This window comes from Clupea harengus, chromosome 3 (assembly GCF_900700415.2).
Source record: "Clupea harengus chromosome 3, Ch_v2.0.2, whole genome shotgun sequence".
Taxonomy (NCBI): domain Eukaryota; kingdom Metazoa; phylum Chordata; class Actinopteri; order Clupeiformes; family Clupeidae; genus Clupea; species Clupea harengus.
Genome location: NC_045154.1, coordinates 2,359,982 through 2,383,644, shown reverse-complemented (window position 1 = coordinate 2,383,644; position 23,663 = coordinate 2,359,982). Strand labels below are relative to the sequence as shown.

Here is a 23,663-nt window from a genome sequence, read left to right as displayed (position 1 = left end):
CACCTGTGGTTGGGTGGTTGGGTGCTATTGAGTGCTTAATAAAAGGCTACGCAACATAAGCTTATGAACATTTGTTGTATCTTTTCCTCAACAGTGCTTTTTAAATAATGATTCTCCACAACTCATCTTCAGGTGTCCAACCTTCACAACAAATCTTTATAAATAGGCATACCACTGTGGAATCAAATAAGGGTCATTCATATTTTGAGCTTGTGAAATGATGTCCACTCAGTCCCTTGCTAACTTTTTAATATTTAACTAAAGTACTTTAAACTATCTTCAACTCACATCATGCACTGCTTTTCATATAATTTTGCAATTAAAGATGCCATGTGCGAACCAATCCCCGTTAAAATGTAGTGAAGACACTTAGGATTGCAGTGTACAGGCCAGTGCAGTATCAGTATAATAAACCAGTATAACAAATAATCAAATCAAACAGTGGTTATTTTGAATGGTGCTGATGAATTGTTTTTATTTAAAACAGTCAAATACACTCAGTTGCCAGTTTATCGGGAACAGTGAGCTGAAACTAATGCAGTCTAATAAATCATTCCTGCAATAAATCTGATCTTCATGAAGGTTATAATATTCAGTATTTCTTTAAACTCATTTAGAGAGCTGTTGATTCAACTATGTGTTCATTTCGGAGGCTGCAGTTTGTGCTGCTATTGAAGTGTATTGATTGTTGTACTGAGACGTGTTTCTATTATTTTGACCACCTCATCAGTGAGGCTAAGCGAAATAACAGAAACACCTTCGCGTTTAATTCAATACAGTTTAACAGCATCACACACAACATCCTCCAAAATGATCATACAGTTGAATCGTCACCTCTCTTAAAATGTTTCCAAAATAAACTGAATATTACAACAATCATGAATGGAGATTTATTGCAGAACTGTTGTATTAGACTGCTTTCATTTTCGCTAGGTGTACCTAATAAAGTGGCAACAATCTGAGTGTATATTACATATGCAAAACAGAAATAGTGACATACTCTCTTCATAAGATAGAATGAGGACTAGAAGACTGGCATAGGAATGACCACATGGAAAATGTCACCACACTGAGCTGCCAAGCCCCCAAAAAACTGAATCTAGCATTTCTAAGCATGATGGAACCAATGTCAAACATTTGGATTTTCTTCTTTTGTGCCAGTTATATTTAATGACATTAAGCTTACTTAAGTCCAGCAAACAGTGCTGCATAAATAATGGACAGTAGAAAACTACACTTTCACAACTGATATCTTTCAGATCAGCACTTCCAAAACCGTTGTGTCGCACAACTGACTTGGTGAAACCTCAAAAACTAGTATTAATACTGATGTTTACAAATAAGAGGAGTTGCCACCAAAGTTGTATTTCAGACAAGCAGAGTTGCATCTACAGTGTGCTTCAGCTGTACATTTGTTTAAAGAACGCTAGGGTAGGATTCTATGATGAATAAGACAGAACCGATAGCTGATACAGTGAAAGGTTACTTTTTCTTATCTATGCACATCCTATGTGTAAATTCAAGATATCAAATTTAGTGAATTACTGCATGTTAAACCCAGGTTCACAGTATTGTTCTATAAAGAATATCCAAATGCTATGCAGACTACATATAAAATGAACAAATCTAAGTAATATGATCTGTATTCATGGAATAACACATGTACTTCATCTTTGTAAACCTATTGTACCATCAAATGGTGCAAGTTTTACGCCTTGATAAAAAAATAGCTATTTCCCATCATTTGGTCATTCTCTTATGCAACTGCATCAATAGCTTTGGGTTGCGGAAAGTTACTGCTCCATTTAGTCTTTCCGTGGGATTGAATGCAATCCAAGGAGCACTATCAGAGTCTAAAAGCTGGGAGGACCATTTGTTACCATTTTGTGTTTTCACACAATTTTGATTGTTAACAGCTTTTACATGGCTGTGGGATCACTGTTAAGTAGGTGAAAAGGAGCTGTTATTTCCCCATTATTAAAGCTAATGATGCAACTGTACAACAGATTGTCCATGAATGTTAGAAAATCTTTGAGAATTTGCAAAACATAATCCAGCCTCTTAGAGGAGAAAAATACAATAAATGATCTTTCTATAATTGTATAAGTCCACTATATAATGTGACTGTAGACCTGTAGATCAGATCCTAACAATCTATATGTTGTGACCAATCACAAAATCCATTTCTCTGAACAGCTGATAAAGCTTTAGATAAAGAAAGCAAGCTTTTGTATTTTCACCCAAAGACTACTAGGCTGTGCATGTCTTCAACATACCTAGTAATACTAACAGTCATCATTAAGGCCTAGTCAGCAGTTTAAAGATTTCTATTAGCCTGTCTGTTAGTCTACTAGTGTTTTCGAGGGAATGTTCACTTGGTAACATACAAATAAAAATCACAGAACTGTCCAAAGATAAGATCTGAAGATACTGCAACACACATTGGGCTTCCAGACATCCAGAGGTAAAATACAAGAAACAGATTAATTTGATTGACATAACAGGAATGGACGAACAGCTGACTAACCTCATTTATAGTTTTAAAAATGTGCTTTTGCCAATGGCGCAAGTAACTTTCATTCTCTTTATATCCCGTCGCAAAAGAATCACAGTAGACCTGATGTACGCCACAGCCATGACACACTGACCAGTGGCCAAGGCCTGCGTACGTCTGACCACTCTGAACACTGTCAGGAGACATTCATGGATGAAGAACGGTGTGTGTCATCTGGAGCAAGTGTCTGTTGTAGGTTGCTGTGTATAGCAGAGGTAGCTTATGATGCGGTTTGGCAGGTCTAATTGAGCCACCACCTGTAGTGCTTTTCTGCCCAGCATCACTCTCAGGGCTAGCCGGGACAGCTGCTGGAGGCTTAAAGGAGTACCTGAGCAACACAAATATAATGACAGCAAAGATTTAAAAAATCATGACAATCACGTCCCCTTTTTAAATGATGTGATGAACAATGGAGTCCTTCCATAAATTTGCATTTGCACAATCTCATGTAAATTGAGTGTGTGTATACAATTTTTGAGCATTCCCAATTAAAATTCAGCTATTGTTGGCAGCGAAAATCAACCCTGGGAAGAAACTGGTGGGACACAAAAACACATCACATCACATCAGCACTGTCAAATAACCACGAATTATGTTAACATTTATAAAATCTGTGAATTTTGTAATTAATAATTTGTGATAATTCACTGTATATCATGGTGTATTCTGATTGTCTGAGGGGTACAGCATTCCACTGCAGTGTTGTGGATATTGAGAAAACAAGGGAAACCTTCATATGGAGATACAGTGACAAACAGAATGTCAACATCTCATTTATAGTAACCATGTACCATAGGTGAACCCTAGGGATTGTACATAGAATGATGAAGGCTGAAGCAACTTTGGGTCAATCCTACTAAGTCTGACTGCTGGAGATGAAGAGTTCTCACTGACATTGAGAACAGATATTGTTTATTTTGATTATTAACAAACTTTAGGGACCAGACTCTTTTAAAGTCCTTTAAACTTATCTCTAGTTCAAGGGAATTATAATTGTTTCGGCACATAGAATTAGAAACAGTAGAATGGACATTCTTATTCATAAAGATGATATGTTCTGTTTCAAACCTGGAATAGGAAGTAAATAACCAATCGGGTCTCATTTATGTGTGTGTCACTTATTATTACCTTAGAAGTCTATTAGTATTAGTATTAGTATTAGTGTTACTGTGTAAGGTGCGTCTTCAGTTTGAGTGTGAAACTTACTTTCATAGAAATCGAGGGAGAGCGCAGACGATGACCCTGGAGTAGAGTAATGGACGGGTTTTTTCCCAAGACTGTCTTTGGCCAACACATTTCCTCCAAACTCCACCAACAGTTCTATAAGCTGAACATTCTCCACTTTTGCAGCATGATGAAGTGCAGTCCCATGTAGCTTAGCAGCATTCACATTTGCACCTTTGGAAAAAGAGGAAGATGGGACATTCAGATATTTTCATAATCCTGGTGCTAGTGGCTATTGTCGATGTGATCTCTTTCCAACATCTTCACAAAAGAATAAAAACGGTAAGGGTATCAGTCAGGATATGCCTTTACAAAAATACATCGCGATCATTGACAACTGGCCCGATGTGCAAGATAAAATGTACTCGTAATGATATTTATAAGAACCCTGTTCTGACGATGGAGCTACAAAACAGTACAAAAATCCCAACCTGCATTCAGCAGTACTCTTGCGCAGTCTTTGTGCTGCCTGGCACAGGCCACATGTAGAGGGGTCCCATAATGACCGTCATGCGCTTCCATAGATGCCCCCTCTGATATCATGAGCTGTACACATTCAGAATGACCTGGTATAGAGACACACAATGTTTAGACTTAAATGATCATAGTTTAATACAAAAGTTATACTGCAATAGTGCTTAGATTTATTTCAAGATACAATATACATATTTTTTTACTGCTACATAGCTTTAACTGTAACTACTTATTAGCCAACGGACATGCTATGCAAACACCCAACCACAGCACAGTCGACACTGACACCTAGCTTTGCTGTTAGATGAAACAATTTCAAAGTGTATTTGGGGTCATGGCACACTACCTCCCATGCAGGCTTCATGCAGCGGAGAGAAAGTAAAACGAGGGGGGTTGACCATTGCTCCGTGCTCCAGCAGCAGTTTTATACACTCCAGACTCCCAGCAGCGCACGCATCACACAGGGGAGTGCTGCCATCAATGTTCCTTGCATCAACCTATGGGGCAATAACACAAGCTTCACAGGCTGAGAGAGCTGAGCACAATGTCCTGGTTTGCAGGAAACTGAAACCGAATTGAATTTATCTTATTACATTTTCATTTTTACGTCTTCCTCATCCATCACTGCACATTGCAGTTACTCCCCAGATTGTACTCTACTGGTGTTTTTGTTTCAACATCAACTTTATCGTCACATCTAGCATGTCATGTCATTCCAGTCCTTAAAAAATGTCCCTGGTCAAAGACTAGGCAAACCTTTTTTTCAGCTCTTTCATTCTCAGAAGCACTTTGCTTCAACAGCTGAGGGAGGACATTCATCTGAAACGTCAGTGATTTGTGCTGCTATGATGGAAATGTTACTGCCAAAGGTGAATGTGTAGGCTTACGTGTGCTCCAGCATCCAGTAGCAGACGGACACACTGACTGTGGCCTTGGATGCAGGCCTCATGTAGAGGGGTGATGGAGTCCATTGCCACAATATTTACAGATGCACCATTATGAATCAGCTTCTGCAGCTGCATCACTTGACCCCGCGCTGCTGCTTCGTGCACGGCTGAGCGATCTGTCCAAAATCCCAATCCGTGTGCTGCAAACACATCGCAAGACAGGTGCTTAGGCAGAGGTCAGGCAGTTGTTTTAAGTAATTTATAACTAACTGTAAGCCTGGATTTGAAATGGTCATATTGCATCTTTACTTGCTTGATACTATAGCTCCTAGCCGTTAGGGTTACCCTACACCTGCGCAAAAACAAACGCAACGTAGACACATACAAATCGAATTCAGCAAACTGTAAAGGGATAGATCTGACTGGTCTAACGTCTGGGTTTTGCTGGTGATTACCCGAACAATGACCTGCTCATTTGTTTGATGGAATACATGGTCTGTAAAGTTGGTTCTGGCAAGCGACGTTGACTGTTTGTTCATGGTGAAGATGGCTGTATGGCTGTTTGTATTTTCAGATAAGCCTATGCCACAAGTTGTCCAGAAGTGTAATGTTAAGCCAGCATAAAGGTAGTATGAAACGTCCATCACAATGTTGGAATACTGTTAGATTTCAACGCACTAAACCACACAAACGTTTAAGTAGCCTGTCATAGAGGCATGTTCGGTAGGCTATGTGGTCGGATCACATAATTAGCCTTATTACACTCTAACGTTAAAAGCATATTAAACTGTAGTTTCCCTGGGGCAATTTTGCAATTTCATATTCCAAATAGCTCGATCAGAGTACTGGGTAGCCACGTAAGGTAAACTCAACACTCATCTTTTGCAAGATGCACAAATTACAACCATTTAGATGTAGTGTGTGTGTATGCTGCTCTTGGCTGACCTATAGAAGCATTGACGTTGATTGACGTCCTGGCTAACGTCACGCCAAAGCGTCATGCAGTTCAAGGGTAAAGGATAACCAACAAAAATAAACCGTAACTAACACCGGTGTTTAGTTGTTTAATTAATAACTGAACAGCGTTTCCATTTGATATTCCAGCTAAGACACGTATACTAGAAAATGTATCATCAAATGTGTACAGTGACATGGTTTATTGAAGGGTTTGAGCGCTTGCAGACTAGCTATCAGCTTTCATTCGCTCAGGCACCTTTAAGACAAATGAGTTGATTAGAAATGACCCTACCCAACCAGTCAACTACTGTTAGCCATCAGTAAATACAAGGAGACTTACCAATGTCGCTGAAGAGCGATGGTCTGGAGCGTGTCTCCATATATTAAGTTACGGTTGCTTTAATACGAACGTCATGAGGAAATGGTTGAGAAGATAAACACCAAAGCTAAGTCCATGGCATATTTACTAGAGACCAATACAACACTGAGTAGCTTGCTATAACCCTGGAAGCGTTACTAGCTGAGGCTTGTGGGACTTGTAGTCTGAACTGCTATTTTCGGACAGACTTGGCGGCAGTGAGGCAGGATTTGACCTACACCTTGCTTAGTCTAACATAGGCCTGCCACTTGAAGCGCATGAGCAAAATTGAACTCAGCTGGCCTCTCATTTCTGCGCATGAAGACCCCGGACTTGTGCAGGACTGTGTCCCCGACATTGAGCTCCCACTAAACTTTTGTGTGAGATAGTGTGCGCGGAAAACTTAAAGTGGAAAATGTGAAATAAAATGAAATGAATTTTGCAAGGTTTAATGGAGCACTGGAGAGAAAATGAACTGACCTATCATATTTTCAGGAGCTGTCTGGGAATAAGAAATAGTCTTAATCAGTGACCCTATTATTGCAGTAGGAATATCAAATGTGGCAGCAATGTCTCAGTCTAGGCCTTGCGGGCCACTAACCACTTATTTTATTTAAGAAAGAATGTGCAATTCAGCTTTTTGTTCATTTTTGAAATCGAACTCAAATGACTTTAGAGGCCCAAAAGAAACCCATATCTCAGTGTAAAGAAAAAATACAATACAATGCACTTTGTTTGGGTTTCATTGTTCAATACATAATTATAATGAGAAATTAATTTTAATAAAAAATGCAAATACTGTGTTTTACAAATCAATGTTTTCACCATAAAGTCATTTGAGTCAAAGAACTAATACTTTGACGTATTCTTTGAAATTCTTTGGAAATTATAGGCCTACATATTGTGATAAGCAGAGCCTCGCACTCGACCCTACAACCTTGGACATGAGAGATGGCAAGAAAGCTAAAATCCTATAGTGTGTGTTTAGCATGTGTCTTTGGGGATTGAGGTTTACTTACTGCACAGCTTTGTACCTTCTGGTCTCTGTTACTAGTTGTAGTCACAGTATTTAGCAGACGCTTTTGTCCAAAAAGACTTACAAAACATTAAAGCAAAAACTTTTAGGCTAAAGTAAAAACAAGAAATTATTCTTATTCTCATTTATAACATTATTATTATTAATGCTATAATACCAAAACTATCATAATATTTTTAAAAGTATGCCTCAAGCGAATTCATTAATTAGACAGATGATGTTTAAAAAGAGTGAGTTTTTATATGCTTTTTAAATGTACCAAGGCTGTCACACGTAATTGACAGCACTAGGTAGGTCATTCCACCACTGAGGTACCATGAATCAAAAGAGTCTTGACTACGACCTCTTGCTGCTGGGAGAAGGCAAATACAACATATCGCGGATTTAAATTTCATTCTAGCAGCTACAAGGAGCCAGAGAAGGGTGACCAGCAGAGGAGTTACATGAGTCTCTTTGGCTGATCAAATGCCAAACACACCGCCGCATTCTGCATCATCTGCACAATGCTCACCACACATGCAGGCAGGCCCATTCAAATTGCACTGCAATAGTCTACTTTAGAATTAACCAAGGCCTGCACAAGAAGTTGCATAGTAAATGGTGAGATAGGGTGCAGAGAGTGAACCGACAAGATCTCGAGAAGTTACATGCATACAAGTTGCTCATCAATTACACCCAGGTTCCATGCAGTTTTAGTTAAGGTCAATGAAGATGAACCAAGCTGGATGTTAATATTTTGTGGGATAGCCAGATTGGCTGGCAATAGCATGAGACGTGCACAGGAGGGGGCTAAGGTTGCTTGGGCAACTGCCCGTTTGCCCTCCTCGACTGAAATGGCCCCTCCAAAGGAATACATTTTTTTTTTTTTAAATAGTGTTACAGCTGCAGAACTTCCAGAACTAGATAAAAAAAATCGTTGAATATGTGTGTGGGGGGAGGAGTGGCGGCGGCGGCGGTTAGTGATCGACCCTGACAATTTCACAGTTGCAAGTGATATAGGCAGAATATGCGCGCAGGGGGAGGGGGCGTGGCGGCGGCGGTTAGTGATCGGCCCTGACAATTTCACAGTTGCAAGTGATATAGGCAGAATATGCGCGCAGGGGGAGGGGGCGTGGCGGCGGCGGTTACAAAAATGTATGTGTTGCCCCTTTTTTCCAGGGCAGAGCAAAGGCCCTTCAAAATTCCTGTGCACGTCCCTGATGAGCTCAGTTTTTTTTTTTAGATTGAGCTGAAGGTAAGGATAGAGACATAAGAGGTGAGATATGTCCTGATGAGAAATGATTGCCTTCTAATGAGAAGAACCTCAAAGACAAAGTTTTCAGGTAGGAAGGACCAAAACTGCTATGGACCTGGATGTCAGAGTTTAGATCAGTGGACCCAAGACCACAAACCAAGAGGTATGTGTAATAGCAAAATGTGGGTTCAAGGTAGCAAAAACTAGGCAGACAAAAAAAGCACAGGGAACAGGCTGAGACAGGATTCAAAGTGCATGCAAGGTTCAAAAACACGATAAGGATCAAAACGAGCAGGCAAAAACCAGAGCGCTGGAACGCCAAGGCACATGGCACAAAGACAATCTGGCACTTGAGTAGTGGAGGCAGGGAGTTCCGAGGGTGCTGATTGGCAGAGTGGAAAGAGGTGAGCAGAGGGGTGGAGCCAGTGGCAAAGGTGGAACCTGTCCCGGCGTCAGTCAGGAGGCCAGTGGCAGAGGCGGGTCCCATCCAGCGATCAAGCAGGCGGCAGAGGCAAGACCTCCCAGGAGGGCAAGCCGAATACTGGAATTCAGGGCAGGATATGGGACAAGTAGAAGGTTGGAAACCAGGCTGAGACAGGATTCAAAGTACAGGCAAGGTTCAATAACATGATCAGGATCAAAACAAGCAGGCAAAGAACATAGTGCTGGAAAGCTAACGCCCATGGCACAGAGTCAATCTGGTATACCTAGAGTAGTGGGAGGCTGGGAGTGCATATGCTGAGAGGCAGTGGTGTCTCTGGCATGGAAAGCCTGATGGGGCACATAAAACTCTGGATGGGCAGCATCTGACTCGTCCGTGTAACAGACAAACCTACCAGCTCAATTAATCTAAACACACAAACACGCACCCTCATCAATGAAATGACAAAAACACACATTAATATAACGCACCCCATGAGTTATCAAGCAGTATACAATCATTGTGGTCTGCCACTTCCAAAGAAACATGTTAGGGCAAGGATACCCATTGTTCCAGGCAGCGGGAAAGAACTAGCTGATCCTTCTAACATACAAAGCCCTAAACGGCTTAGCTCCAAAATAGGAGTGCAGGACTCCTTGTGATTCCGAAGTCCTTCACCTGTCCCAACTTTCTTCTTGCTGGTCATGTTGGTGTGTTTAGCAGGAGTGGACTACAGACAGCGCATGTTGTTCTGTGAAGGAGTGCCTTTACGGATCCTGAGTACAGCCTACGGCACGTTTTGCGGCTGTCGCCAGCCAATTGTGCACTGCTATTGTATCCTGCCACCCTTACTATGCTTCTATAAAAATCCCCATGCAACAAGCCAGCCCACATAACTAAACATAACCCATTACAACTAAACACATTTAAAACTCCAAATATTAATAAAACTGGGCTACAGACAGCGCATGTCGTACTGTGAAAGAGGGCCTTTACAAATCCCGGGTAAAGGATGCAACACGTGTTGTGGCTGTCGCCAGCCAATTGGGCACTGTTGTATATCCTGCCACCCTTGCTATCCTAACTCAAATCTGCATTCACCATGGCAGCCAACCATAACTAAATATAACTCATCAAAATGAAAATGCCGGGCAGCCTCTCCCTCTCCTTGTGTACCATATTACTAATGCTCAGGGGCGTAACTATAGGGGGTGCAGCAGGTGCGGTGGGCTTTTCGTGCCCAAGAAAAATATCTGCGCAGGGGGAAGGGGCGTGGCGGCGGTTACAAACATGGGGTACGGGACTGTAAAATGTTTGGGAACCACTGCCTTACGCCACTGACTAGGGCGGTCATAATAGCCTGCACCTGGGCCCGTCGTAACTACGTTACGCCACTGCTAATGCTGATACTGATAAAGTGGCCATGTTACCTACTGTTAATTGTTTACCTCAATTTATCTCCTCATCTGTTTATCAAATTGATGTCTACTAACTAAATTTGTATCTATTTTATAGTGTGACCTTTGCTTGCAAATGCTGATGACTGTGGAGACACTGTTCCTCATTACCATATCCATCATGTACACATAAGCGTATTGGCAGCCAAATCTCTCCGCCTGATCTACCTGTAGAAACCCTCGGCCTACACCTTCCCACCCCCACCACACTGTCATACACTTATTCTACCCCATACTCTGCAATGTAAATAATTGCCACCTTCAACATAGTTTTCTGATTCATTACTCTCCCTACCCAGGTAATAGTAACTTTACGGGCACACTGTATACCCACTAAGCTGCTCTACAATACTTGAATGCCCTCTCCTCATCTTATCCTCTATCAATTTTGTATGCACCATGTTTATACCATGTTATGTTTGTATGCACCATGTATAGACCATGTTATGTTTGTATGTATTATGTAAATTTGTACACATGTATGCTGTGTGCATTTACAACATGTATGCTAGCCTGCTCATCCTAATACGTGTATGATTTCATCTGCCATGTTCCTGATTGTTTCCCCTCCCCTTTCCTATCTCTACCTGCCCGGCTTCAAGCAGACCGGCACCCCCTTATGTCCTGTGTTTCTGCTTAAGGCTTCTTCCTAATTAACAGGGAGTTTTTCCATGCCCCTGTCGCAATTGTGCTTGCTTTAAGGGGGTTCAGGCCCTGGGTTCAGACAATTTTATAGCTTGGGTTATATAAATTAAATTGAACTGAATTAAATTGAACTGTCTGCCAACTCTATTTATCACTGGCTTGCCTTTGTCTCAAGGTAACACGGTTCTCCTGTGAACTGTGCGACAGTGGTACAGGAGGTAAAGAAGTCGGTTAGTAATCAGAAGGTTGCTAGTTCGATTCCCTGTCGAAGTGTCCTTGAGCAAGGCACTGAACCCCTAATTGCTCCTGATGTGCAGTGTGCCATCAGTGTAAATGTAAAATGTGTATACATTGTAAGTCGCACATATGTAAGTCGCTTTGGATAAAAGCGTCTGCTAAATGACTAAATGTAACTGTTGTCTATTGTTGGTAGATTTTCTAAGGCCTGGCAATTTGTACCTTTTCCTAAACTTCCATCTGCTTCTGAGACTTCTGATCTTATCTTTGATCGTGTCTTTTGAGTGTTTGGTCTCCCCCACAGTGTTGTGTCGAACCGTAGGCTCCGGTTAACCTCCTGTTTAAGGTGGGCTTATGGGGGCAACTGTCTGTCCAATAGACAAAGAGATAGGCTGAACCAAGACCTGGAGGTCACTTTAAGTCCAACCCGGCTGCCCGGAGTTCCCAGCTTCTGTCGGCAGAATATGCCCACCACACATGAAAGTGTGCCCCCAGTTGCCAGTAGTTACTTGAACTGGTTATCAAACATCCATGTTTCCTGTAGGAAAAGGGCGTTGGTGTTCCCTCAGTCCAGAATTTCCGTTACAGCGGCGCCGTACCAACATGCAAAAGAGCCAAGCTCGCTCTAATTCAGGCTTGCTGGGCGAATCAGCTCTATGTGAGCCGTCATCTTAAACCTTCAAATCCGTCCGTGCTGGACAGAGGGTTTGGCTCTCTGCCATAAACTTCCAGTAAGGGTGGAGAATTGAAAGAACCGTAGGACCATGTGTACACACAATTCCGTGATTTGTGTGCAAAGGTTTTCATCAGAGTTATCAAACACAAGGTACACCTATTCTTTTCATAACTCTGAACGTCAAATCAGCAAACAATTATGTGTACATGAATGCGCTTAATGTCCACTCCCACAATTATCATTATATATGTCGAGGCACACCTTAAATTGGTCGGTTTAGCATCTTCCAGGTAAACCTCTCCATGGAAGGCGCGCCTTTTGATGAACTTGAAATTCTCTTGCTGCGCATCCTGTGGGTTTATTAGGGGACTTTGCTGCCAAATGGGTCAAATCTGTGTTCAAAGTTAAATTGAGGACAAATATGCTAAATAAAACAAAGAATAAATGAATATATTGACAATGTATTCTAACCGAGATCAGGCGCATTTTTTTATTCATGCTCGTACACTGCTTTACCAAAAAATGGATAAATCATCCAGGCTGTTGCACTACATTTGTAGATGTCATGGAGTCTCAAATAAGTGGGGGTATTTTTTATTATCAAACTGATCAAACTTTTTGGGGGCCTGTATTCCAATATGAGTATACTGTCGCATTTTACAATCGCAAAACGCATTTTAAATCTTGGCCTCCGTATTGTTAAATATACCTTGGATGATGGCCGTTTGGCACCTTTCCATACAATTGGCATGATATGTGTTGACAGTTCAATTACGGGAGTAATAGGCCTACGTGCACGTGAATTCATGACCACAGTGATACACGGACTGTTGATCTTATGACATCACGTTAGTTCTGCGTGGTGTTGCGAGTCTGCAAAATACAAACATTATGCGCGTAGGCTATACACCACCCGGAGACCATGCAGATGAACGCTTGTTTTCCTGGCTTTTCATACCGTTTTATGTGTACAAAAGATACAACCTTAGATCTGACTGTATGCAATTCTACAAAAAGCAAGATGCACTTTGGCTGAATATGTCTGGGATGTACGTTGGAAAAACAGTGATAGAGTGCTGGATAATGTAAAAAAGAAATACAACTTTTCAGTGAGTTTTCTGTTATTGTTTCAATGTCATGATTAGTTTAGAAGCAGAATGGATGATCTTTTGGATCTGAAGAAGGATTGTGGACTTGGGCTCATAATCCTTAAGTAATTTGTTCCGGAAAGAGAGATTCATGATTCTGAATACACATGAGGTCTGTTGGTCTCATAAATAGAACACATAAACTGGTATAAACAGCCACTACATCATGCAATGTTTAAACCTGCTGTTCCACGTGACTAGTGATTATAACTCGCATAACTTGGATCTTCCTCTCTGGCAGCATTTGGTGTATTCACATGGCACTTATAGGACTATGTAAACTCACTGGTCATATGGGAATTCCGTTAGCTACTTAGGCTACTCTCTCGCTCTATACGAGAAAGATGGCACTGGGCGGAACTGCAAATTGCCTTGCGACTCTAATACAATAGGCTACAGGCCTTGCAGCTTTGGCCTATTGCCTCCCAAATTAATAAGAGACAGGGCAGGTGTTGCGCCCTCAGCGCAAGATTATTGCCTGAAGAGAGTTTGGAGAAGTGTTCAGGGTTAATGCATGACTAAGTACACCAGTTCTACCACTAGGTGGCAGCAGCGCGCTAGAAACTGTGGTTACGGTATCTAAGCTAGCTCCTGCAGGAAATAGATTAATTCAGTTCTCAGCAGGAGAGAGACGTATGTCGCTACACGATGGTAGTCCTTTGTCGGATAGTAGTCCCTCACATTGCGCATGCTCAGACACAAACGGTTTACGGCATAAGGCTCAACATAATCGCGCATGCTCAGACAACAAAACGGTTTACAGCATAAGGCTCAACATCAACATATCTGGCTTGTCTTAACGCATAATGTAGGTTTATTTAACGTAATATTTAATAATGTTGTAAACGGTTTAAACGTCAACATATGGGGCTTGTCTTAACGCATAATGTGGGTATATTTAATGTTATATTTAATTATGTTGTAAACGGCTAACAGCATAAGGCTCTACGTCAACATATGAAACGAAACTGGGGAGAGACTTTTTGATCCTCCACCTCATCTGTTTTGTCCACTGTGACAACATCTTCTTTGTTTTTAAATAAATGGTCATGTTTTCAAAAAACTGGCTTTCGTCGCTTTTCTCCATGATTGAAAACGGATCTGTCGTTGTGACGCATGCGCGGCTTCGCTGTCGACAGCAGTCGACAGTGTCGCAAAATGACGCATGCGCAATGTTAGGGACTACTATCCGCCAAAAGACTACCATCGTGTAGCGACAACGTATGTGTTGCGCTGTTGAACTGACGAATGTGTTTTGCATGTGTTACAGGTGAGCTGGTGTCAGTTGTAAATATAAGTGTTTACTAAGTTAAAATAACATGTCATGTGGTGTAGAATGTTAACTTTGATGCGATGGTTGATTAAATAGAGGTGATCTGTATGTTAGCTAACTAGCATGTGTTCGACAGAGATTAGCCTAAGTTCTATTTCCCTCGTTGTTCGGTCACGTGACCACAGAGGCGGTATTGGAAATGTATATATCGATATAAATAGATTAATTCAGTTCTCAGCAGGAGAGAAACATATGTGTTGCGCTGTTGAACTGACGAATGTGTTTTGCATGTGTTACAGTAAACATCACTTAATAAATATATGTGGATCAAAACAAATCCAGCTCTCAATCTTTGAGGGTGTTACATATTTGGCGAGCTAGCCAGGAGAAGCAGCGTGAATAGCCATCCACGTCCAGCTTCATATTAAAAGACAAACCTAGAAGAGAAAATTGAAGACCTAAACAGAGAATAATGGAGGATTTACAGGATCAAGTCAGTAAAGCATTGCTAACTCTTGAGAAGCCTCAGCTAGTTTTAGTATGCCAGCATCTAAAGTGTAAGGAGCCAGAGAAGGGAGGGTTCGAGAGCCTTGCAAGACGTGCCCTTATCAGGCTAGCAGAGAACACTTTAGAGGAAACTGAAGAGGGTGAAGAAGCTGAACAGTTTTTGCAATATTTGAAAGATCTCCTGTCCTTTATTAAATCTCAGAAGAATAATGATGAAGATCCAGCAACCCCAAATCCAGATTAATCAGAACTTGAAGAACTAAAGCAGAAATATTCCCAACTCAAGAAAGAGCAGGAAGATGCATTGAAGTTACTAAAAGAAGAAATGGATGCAGCTGGAGATAAGGTTAAGGCCATTACGACACAGGAGAAGAAAAAGAGAATTCCTGAGGTGACCTTGAGGACAGAGTTCCGGATTATAGGACAGATTGGGGAGGCAGGACAGAGGGAAAAATTGTCATATACTAGCCTCATGAATCAAATTGAATCAGGGCAGCGAAAAGAACATTCTGAAGCAGAAATTACCGAAGCAGTCATCCGTGCGGTATGCCCAGGCCTGCCCCTTAGAGACTTGTTGGAGATAAAGAGAGACCTCACACTGGCCATTTTAAAGACCATATTACGTGGTCACTACAAACCGGACTCATCTTCCGATCTCCTGCATAGACTGATGACGCTGGCACAGGATCCAAAGGAGTCTACACAGAGTTTCCTGTTTCGAGCTATGGAGTTGAGGGAGAAATTATGCAAGCTGGGGGAGAAGGACGAAGAGGAAAAGCTGAGTCCAGATCTGATTCAGAGACGATTCTTGCGATCGTTAGAGACTGGGCTGATCAGCGATGCAGTGAAGTTCCAACTCAGACCCTACCTGTGTGACCATTGAGTGACAGATGAAGTTCTGATAGAGCGTGTCAATGAAGCTGCACATTTGGAACAAGAGAGGCAGCAAAAGCTGAGAAAGGGTGTGCAACCTCGCCCCTCAAGAATAAGCGAGATCCAGATCGATCTACCCTCTGACCCTCAGCAGTCGGCATCCAGTGGTGAGGCAGAGCGGCACCACATCGCTGTGAGCACCGTGGATAAAGGAGAAGTCTCCAGCAAAAACAAGAAATGTCAAGCACGCTGCAAGGATGAAGACACAGAATCGAGTAAGCAGATTAATGACCTCAAGGCTGAAATACTGGAGATGAAGAAAATGTTCCTGGAGAGTGTAGGTGCAAGTAAACAACAGTCACTGCCACACGCTCCCATGAATGCTCCTCGCTACAGGCCACCCGCATGCAGAGCCTGTCAAGAATCAGGCAGAGGTGAGTCATGTAGCCATTGCTTCCGGTGTGGGCAGGAGGGGCACCTCTCTCGCGGCTGCAGACAGAGGAGAGACCAGGGAAACGAGAGGGGGCTGCCAGGTCAGGACCGCCAGTAGCCCCACTGAAGAGGTCCTCAGACAGCAAAATGACTCGGTGGACCCCGACAGGCAGCACATACCCTAATCGCCCATCCCCTGCCACCCCTCTGAAGGCGACTGCTACCGTGCCAGGCAATCCGGTGAGTTACCTCCCCCCTCAACGCAAAACCAGGCTGATTAACTTAATCGGTGAGCGATGTCTAATACAGTGTTTTTTTGATAACGTGCCAGTGGAGGCACTCTGGGACACCGGCGCACAAGCCAGTATTATTAATGAGGAATGGAGAAACACTCATCTGCCCCATCGTCCAATACGCCCCATTGAAGAACAGGTAGGTCCAGGTACTTTAATTGGCCTTGCTGCAAATCAGACTCAAATACCCTTCTTAGGCTGGGTAGAAGTAGAATTCAGACTACCACAAGACCAGGGCTCATCAGAGCCACTGTTAGCCCCGTTGTTAGTCTCAAGTGACCTCGAATGTGGCCGAGCAGCCTATAATTGGGTATAATGTAATTCAAGCAATAATAAGCCAAGGGGATGAGAAGCAGACAGCATCACAGACGATTCAGAAATTAAGTCAAGCTTTTTCTGTGACCTGCAAAATGGCAAAGCTAGTAATGCAACTCATGAGAGAAGATTCAGAGTGTGACGTTGGAACTGTTTATACTGGCAAAAGGACAATTCGTCTGGCTGCCGAAAAGGTGACCACTGTGAATGTGAGAGCATGTGCGGGAACACAGTTCAAGGGCCAAAGCCTGCTGTTGGTCCCCTGTGACCAGCCAAACCTACCTGAGGGTGTGACGGTAGAGGAAGGGTTAGTGACAGTGACAAGAGGCAAGTCTATGTGTGTTCCAGTCCCTCTCATGAACACAAATATGATATCACAGTAAATGCACGCACCGTCCTGGGTGTCCTTCAAACGGTGAAAACAGCATACACAGTTCAGTCCGAACAGCTGACTTCAACTGAAAAACAAAACAATGATAACTCTATAGTCAATCAGAGAGATGTTATGCCTAACAAGGAAGTGAAAGAGAAGCCAAGCTGCTGGGATCCACCGGTGAACGTAGACCACTTAGAGCCTGCACAACAAGAGAGGGTAAGGCAGATACTGCGAGAGGAGTCACGCCTTTTCTTACGACATTGGGTTTATCCCATCCCTGAAGTTACACATCACACTTCACGACACCACTCCTGTAAAGAAATCCTATATGTCTGTACCCAAACCTTTACACCAAGAGGTCAAGGAATACATTCAAGACCTGCTCAATCGTGGCTGGATTACTCAGTCAAGGTCGCCGTATGCTTCGCCCATAGTGTGCGTCAGAAAACGGGATGGCGCTCTGAGACTGTGTTGTGACTACCGTGAGTTAAATAAGAAATCAGTTCCAGACCGCCACCCGATCCCAAGAATTCAAGATATGCTGGACTCTCTTGGTGGTAGCTCGTGGTTTTCAGTCCTGGACCAAGGTAAGGCCTACCACCAAGGCTTCCTAGATGAACCAAGCCAACCCTTAACAGCTTTTATAACACCTTGGGGTTTATACCACTGGATTAGGGCGACAGTGGTACAGTGGTCGAGAAGTAGAGAAGTCGTTTAGTAATCGGAAGGTTGCTAGTTCGATTCCCTGTCGAAGCGTCCTTGAGCAAGACACTGAACCCCTAATTGCTCCTGATGTGCAGTGTGCCATCAGTGTAAATGTAAAATGTGTATACATTGTAAGTCGCACATATGTAAGTCGCTTTGGATAAAAGCGTCTGCTAAATGACTAAATGTAAATGGATTAGGATATCATTTGGGTTAAGCTCAGCTCCTGCAGAATTCCAACGAAATATGGAGGAGTGTTTAACTGGCCTTAGAGATGTTATGTGTCAACCGTACCTGGACGATAATCTGGTACACAGTGCCAGTTTTGACGGGCATCTCTAGTGCATGAGAACAGTGCTACAGCGATATCAGAAGCATGGTGTCAAGCTGAGTCCACGCAAGTGTGAAATATTCAAAAGAAAAGTGCGCTTCCTTGGACGTATGGTCTCCAGTGATGGATATACCATGGACCCTGCAGAATTAGCCCCTGTCCTGGCTTTGAAAGAGAAGACTCCTGCAACAGTAGGAGACCTGAGAAGACTACTTGGATTTCTCTCCTATTACAGAGCATATATACCAAACTTCTCCAAGTTGGCAACACCACTGTACCAGCTGCTGTCATCCTCTCAAGTCAAACAGCCGCCTGCAGCAAGGGGAAAAGACAAGAGGGGAGCGAGCACAAGAAACAAAGGTAATTTGTCACCAAACAGTCCCATTGAATGGACACAATGCCATCAAGAAAGACTGAACTCTCTCATTGATAAATTGACTGTCCCACCTATATTAGGCTATCCAGACCTCACTGAGCCCTTTGTACTCCACTGTGATGCGTCACAAGAGGGGCTGGGTGCCATACTTTACCAGAGGCAGAAGGGGAAAATGGTTGTCATAGGACACGGCTCACGGACACTGACCCCACCTGAAAAGAATTATCACATGCATTCTGGCAAATTAGAATTTTTAGCACTCAAATGGGCTGTCTGTGAGCGCTTTAGGGATTACTTATACCATGCACCACATTTCACTGTCTATACAGACAATAATCCTTTGACCTATGTACTGTCAACAGCCAAATTAAATGCTACAGGGCATCGCTGGGTTGCTCAGCTCGCAGATTTTGATTTCTCTATTAAGTACCGCCCAGGCAGATGCAATGCTGATGCTGACGGCCTTTCAAGAATGCCATTAGAAATAGATACTTTCATGCAGCAGTGCACAGAAGACATCAGCCAAGAAGCCATCAGTGCGTCTGTTGAGGGTGTGTCAATGCAGCAGATACCCCCCACTTGGGTCAGTACGATCAAGCTGGATACTTTGAGCCTGTTAAGTGATGTATCTTGGGGTCCTCCGCGTCAGCCTTTAACATCACAACAAATTCTAGAGAGTCAGGAAAAAGACCCTATCATTGGGCCAGCCTTGGGACTGAAGAGAACAAATCAGCCCCCATCATCCAGATTGCTTACCTCAGAGCATCCAGATGTAAAGGTGCTCCTCCGTCAGTGGACTAAGTTGTATCTCAACCCAGAGGGTGTGCTTTGCATCGGCATCAGCGGGTCCTCCCCAGAGAGTATCGTGAGACTGTTTTTACAGAGCTGCACAGAGAGATGGGACATCCAGGTGTGGACAGGACGTAGACCTAATTCGGGAGAGGTTTTATTGGCCCAGGATGCAAGAGGAGGTAGAACACTACATTGCACATGTCTGTGAGTGCCTGAAGAGACGCAGGCCACAAAAGCAAACAAGAGCACCCCTTGTTTCCATTGTTACGACACATCCATTTGAAATAGTGTCAATGGACTTTCTGCATCTGGAAACATGTAAAGGGGGCTACGAATACATCCAAGTATTGATAGACCATTACACACGGTTTGCACAGGCTTATGCCACTAAAGATAAGTCTGCAAAGACTGTGGCCCAAAAGGTCTTTAATGACTTCGCCCTCCGCTTTGGGTTCCCAGAGAAGATTCACCACGATTTGGGGGGAGAATTTGAGAATCGGTTAATGGATCAGCTCAAGAAGTGCTCTGGGGTGCGAGGCTCTCATACAACGTGTTACCATCCCGCTGGAAATGGGAAGACGGAACGTTTTAATAAAACCATCCTGTCCATGTTGCGTACCTTGACTGACACAAAGAAAGCTGACTGGAAGAATTCCCTGGAGAAAATGGTGCATGCATTCAGTTGCACTCGCAGTGAGGCAACAGGGTTTTCTCCCTACTATCTACTATTTGGTCGATCCCCACGCCTGCCCATCGACTTAATGTTCAATTTAACACCGCCTGAGAAACAAGAGAGTTACTCAGAGTATGTGCAAAACTGGCGGGCCAGAATGCACCAAGCATATGAGATTGCTTCAAGAACAGCTGCTAAGGGAGCTTCAAGAGGAAAGCTATTCTATGACAGGAAAGTTCATGGAACTGATCTGCAGCCAGGGGGAAGAGTTTTAGTGCGGAACCTGTCTCAAAGAGGAGGCCCGGGTAAGCTGAGGTCCTATTGGGAGGATCGAGTTCATGTGGTGGTGCAAAGGAGAAGTGATGGCAGCCCTGTTTATGAAGTCATGCCCGAAGGCGGTGGGAAGACAAGAGTGCTCCACCGAAACCTGCTACTCCCATGCGACAGCTTGCCGTTGGATGAACTGGAGCCTGGTAGGCCCAACAGGGGCCGGCCACAGCAGACTGACTCCAGCAACACCCGAAAGACACCTGTGAGAGCACACACAAATCACACAAAACCCATTGAACAAATAGACAGTGAAAGTGAGAACGAATGTGACTATGTCTGTACGTTTGCCAGACGTGCCAGACGTAACAGTGCGCTGAATCCAAAGGCGCAGCCCTTTGTCCCCGATCCTGAAATGGAACCCGAGTCACTGCCACAAGAGACAGCACACCTGGATGGGCAGGAAGAAGCGGCTCCAATTCCTGTCACATGTGCAGAGCCATATCTACTCGCACAGGAGACTAATGGTGCAGCACTGGAGACAGGGGATTTTGACATACAGGAAGGCGATGCTCCCACTCCGGAGTGGGATGACCAACCAGACTCGGCCCAAGCTTCGGATTATGAACCTGATATGCAACCTGTGAATACCCGCCCACAGAGAGAGCGGCGTCCGCCAAGGATGCTGACATATGAGCAACTGGGTAAGCCATCTGTGGTGGGAGCAGGCATAAACGATTTGCAAATTAACTATGGCCTTCCGTCAGTTCACACCTTGTGGCGCCCCTGGACTGTGATGGACGTTAAAGTACAAGGGTGAATGAAGATGCACCCATGCACACACACACAAAAAAAAGACTAAAAGAAAAACACAAGAATAGGGAAAAACAAATGTGTTGTTCAATGTGTAGTTCAATGGTTAGTCCACTAAGTGCCTTAGTTAGCCTAGAGTGAACAGAGAGGTGTAAGCCTAAAGGCTGAGCATTTTGATTTAAGTGTCAGAACATGGAGAACGATAGATGGAAATAATAGATGATTTGTGTATGATGATAATTTGGGCCTCGCTGCCCTTTAGTGTGGAATAAGAGCCTAACTGTGATGAACTCACCTCCACTTAAAAGGGAAAATGTGTTTATGAGGTATTATTTAGAAAGTAACAAAATGTTGTGAACATTTTAATTTGAGGGGGAGAGTGTTGCGCCCTCAGCGCAAGATTATTGCCTGAAGAGAGTTTGGAGAAGTGTTCAGGGTTAATGCGTGACTAAGTACACCAGTTCTACCACTAGGTGGCAGCAGCGCGCTAGAAACTGTGGTTACGGTATCTAAGCTAGCTCCTGCAGGAAATAGATGAATTCAGTTCTCAGCAGGAGAGAGACGTATGTGTTTCGCTGTTGAACTGACGAATGTGTTTTGAATGTGTTACAGGTGAGCTGGTGTCAGTTGTAAATATAAGTTAAAATAATATGTCATGTGGTGTAGAATGTTAACTTTGATGCGATGGTTGATTAAATAGAGGTGATCTGTATGTTAGCTAACTAGCATGTGTTCGACAGAGATTAGCCTAACTTATATTTCCCTCGTTGTTCGGTCACGTGACCACAGAGGCGGTATTGGAAATGTATATATCGATATAAATAGATTAATTCAGTTCTCAGCAGGAGAGAAACGTATGTGTTGCGCTGTTGAACTGACGAATGTGTTTTGCATGTGTTACAGTAAACATCACTTAATAAATATATGTGGATCAAGACAAATCCAGCTCTCAATCTTTGAGGTTGTTACACAGGCAGTTTGGTATATGTGTTTGTTAGTATGCTGTCTACATGCACCAATCAATCAGGGACGTGCGGTCAGGGGAGGCAGAGCCTCACCTGTCATCGTGAAAAGTAAAAGTAAAAAAAATATATATATATATATTAATATTTCTCTACTGATCTGTGCTATACATGTAATTTCTGCATGATTCCATTCATTTCGAGCATTTTTATAATCAAAATCGCTGAATTTACGCATGTCCTGTTCAAAAAGACAGGAGACGGTGAGGCACTGCCTCACCTCAGATTGCGCAATCCCTCACAAACTAGAACCTATTTAGTCTTGTTGATCTGAGATAGAACCGCATTGAAAAAGCACAGAGGTGAGGCACACAGTACTTCTGCCTCAATGAAGGGGGCGTGCGAGAGCCCACCGGTCGGGTTTCTGCCGTTGCTTTTCTTCTACACTTATATTGGACCCTGACTGTGAAAATGGAAGATTCTATTGCTAAGCTAAAAAATTTTTCAAAACTGGACTTTCAATCAAAACGTGAAGTGATCAATAATGGGAGACCAATGCCGGAGCTAAAAGGTATGCTTCAAACGACTTTGAGAAATTTAAGTTAAATTGCAGCTAAAGTTGTGTTTCCTGGTTGCTATGGTTATCCAGTTGCTACGCTAGCTAATTAGCTAACTAAGGAAACTTAATCACTTTTAACGATTTCATTGGAAGAGTTATATTGGCATGAAATGATAGCTGGTTATCTAGCTGATGTTATAATCTCCTCGATTTAACTCTTAAAATTATAATGGGAAAAGGTAGAAACCCTCAGGGTGCTTGTGCAACTTCGTATGAAAGAGTTCATATTCATGAGTGCATATGCACACATATTAACACGAGTTCATCACAAACTAGCAGCTGCCAACTGTATGTACCTTACCTATACCTGGGTAAAGAATGCTGATATGAAAAACAACCAGTAGTCAGTGTGCAAGCTGCCAATTGAATGGTGATTTAAGATACTTTATTGGGTTTATGTATTTGTAAATCTGCCTCTGAAAGAGTCAGTGCCTCACCAGCCACAAACCTCACCGCACGTCACTGCAATCTATAGTAAAACATGATGAACTGGGTGAGATAAAAAGGGCTAAATTTACACAGTAAAATTAATTAGTGTTGGGTGGGCTCTGTAGGCCTATTCATAACATCCTGCTTCATATTCTATTACGTGCTTGGAATTCAAGCAAAAACAGTAGCCTACACGATTTCGTCCAACTGCATTATCTGGATACCAGTTGTAACTTTTTGGGGGGATTTTATAATGCCGTTTTATTTTTTACTTAAATTGATTGTTATACACTATTTTTCAGTTAAGTTGCCAATAATG

The 23,663-nt window shown here is 42.9% G+C and overlaps 1 protein-coding gene and 1 long non-coding RNA gene across 2 annotated transcripts; one reads left to right on the top strand and one right to left on the bottom strand.

The window, feature by feature from the left end:
- Positions 1–445: 445 nt before the first annotated feature.
- asb13b (ankyrin repeat and SOCS box containing 13b) lies at positions 446–6,679 on the bottom strand. The gene is made up of 6 exons (XM_012822349.3): positions 6,437–6,679; positions 5,140–5,339; positions 4,599–4,749; positions 4,210–4,344; positions 3,761–3,952; positions 446–2,882 (listed from the first exon to the last, which is right to left on the bottom strand). Exons 1-6 carry the CDS (start codon positions 6,474–6,476, stop codon positions 2,725–2,727), a joined length of 876 nt encoding a protein of 291 aa, XP_012677803.1. The 5' UTR covers positions 6,477–6,679; the 3' UTR covers positions 446–2,724.
- LOC116219959 lies at positions 4,758–18,080 on the top strand. The gene is made up of 3 exons (XR_004163374.1): positions 4,758–4,942; positions 10,354–10,356; positions 18,053–18,080. It is a non-coding gene; the product is annotated as an uncharacterized LOC116219959 (long non-coding RNA).
- Positions 18,081–23,663: the final 5,583 nt, after the last annotated feature.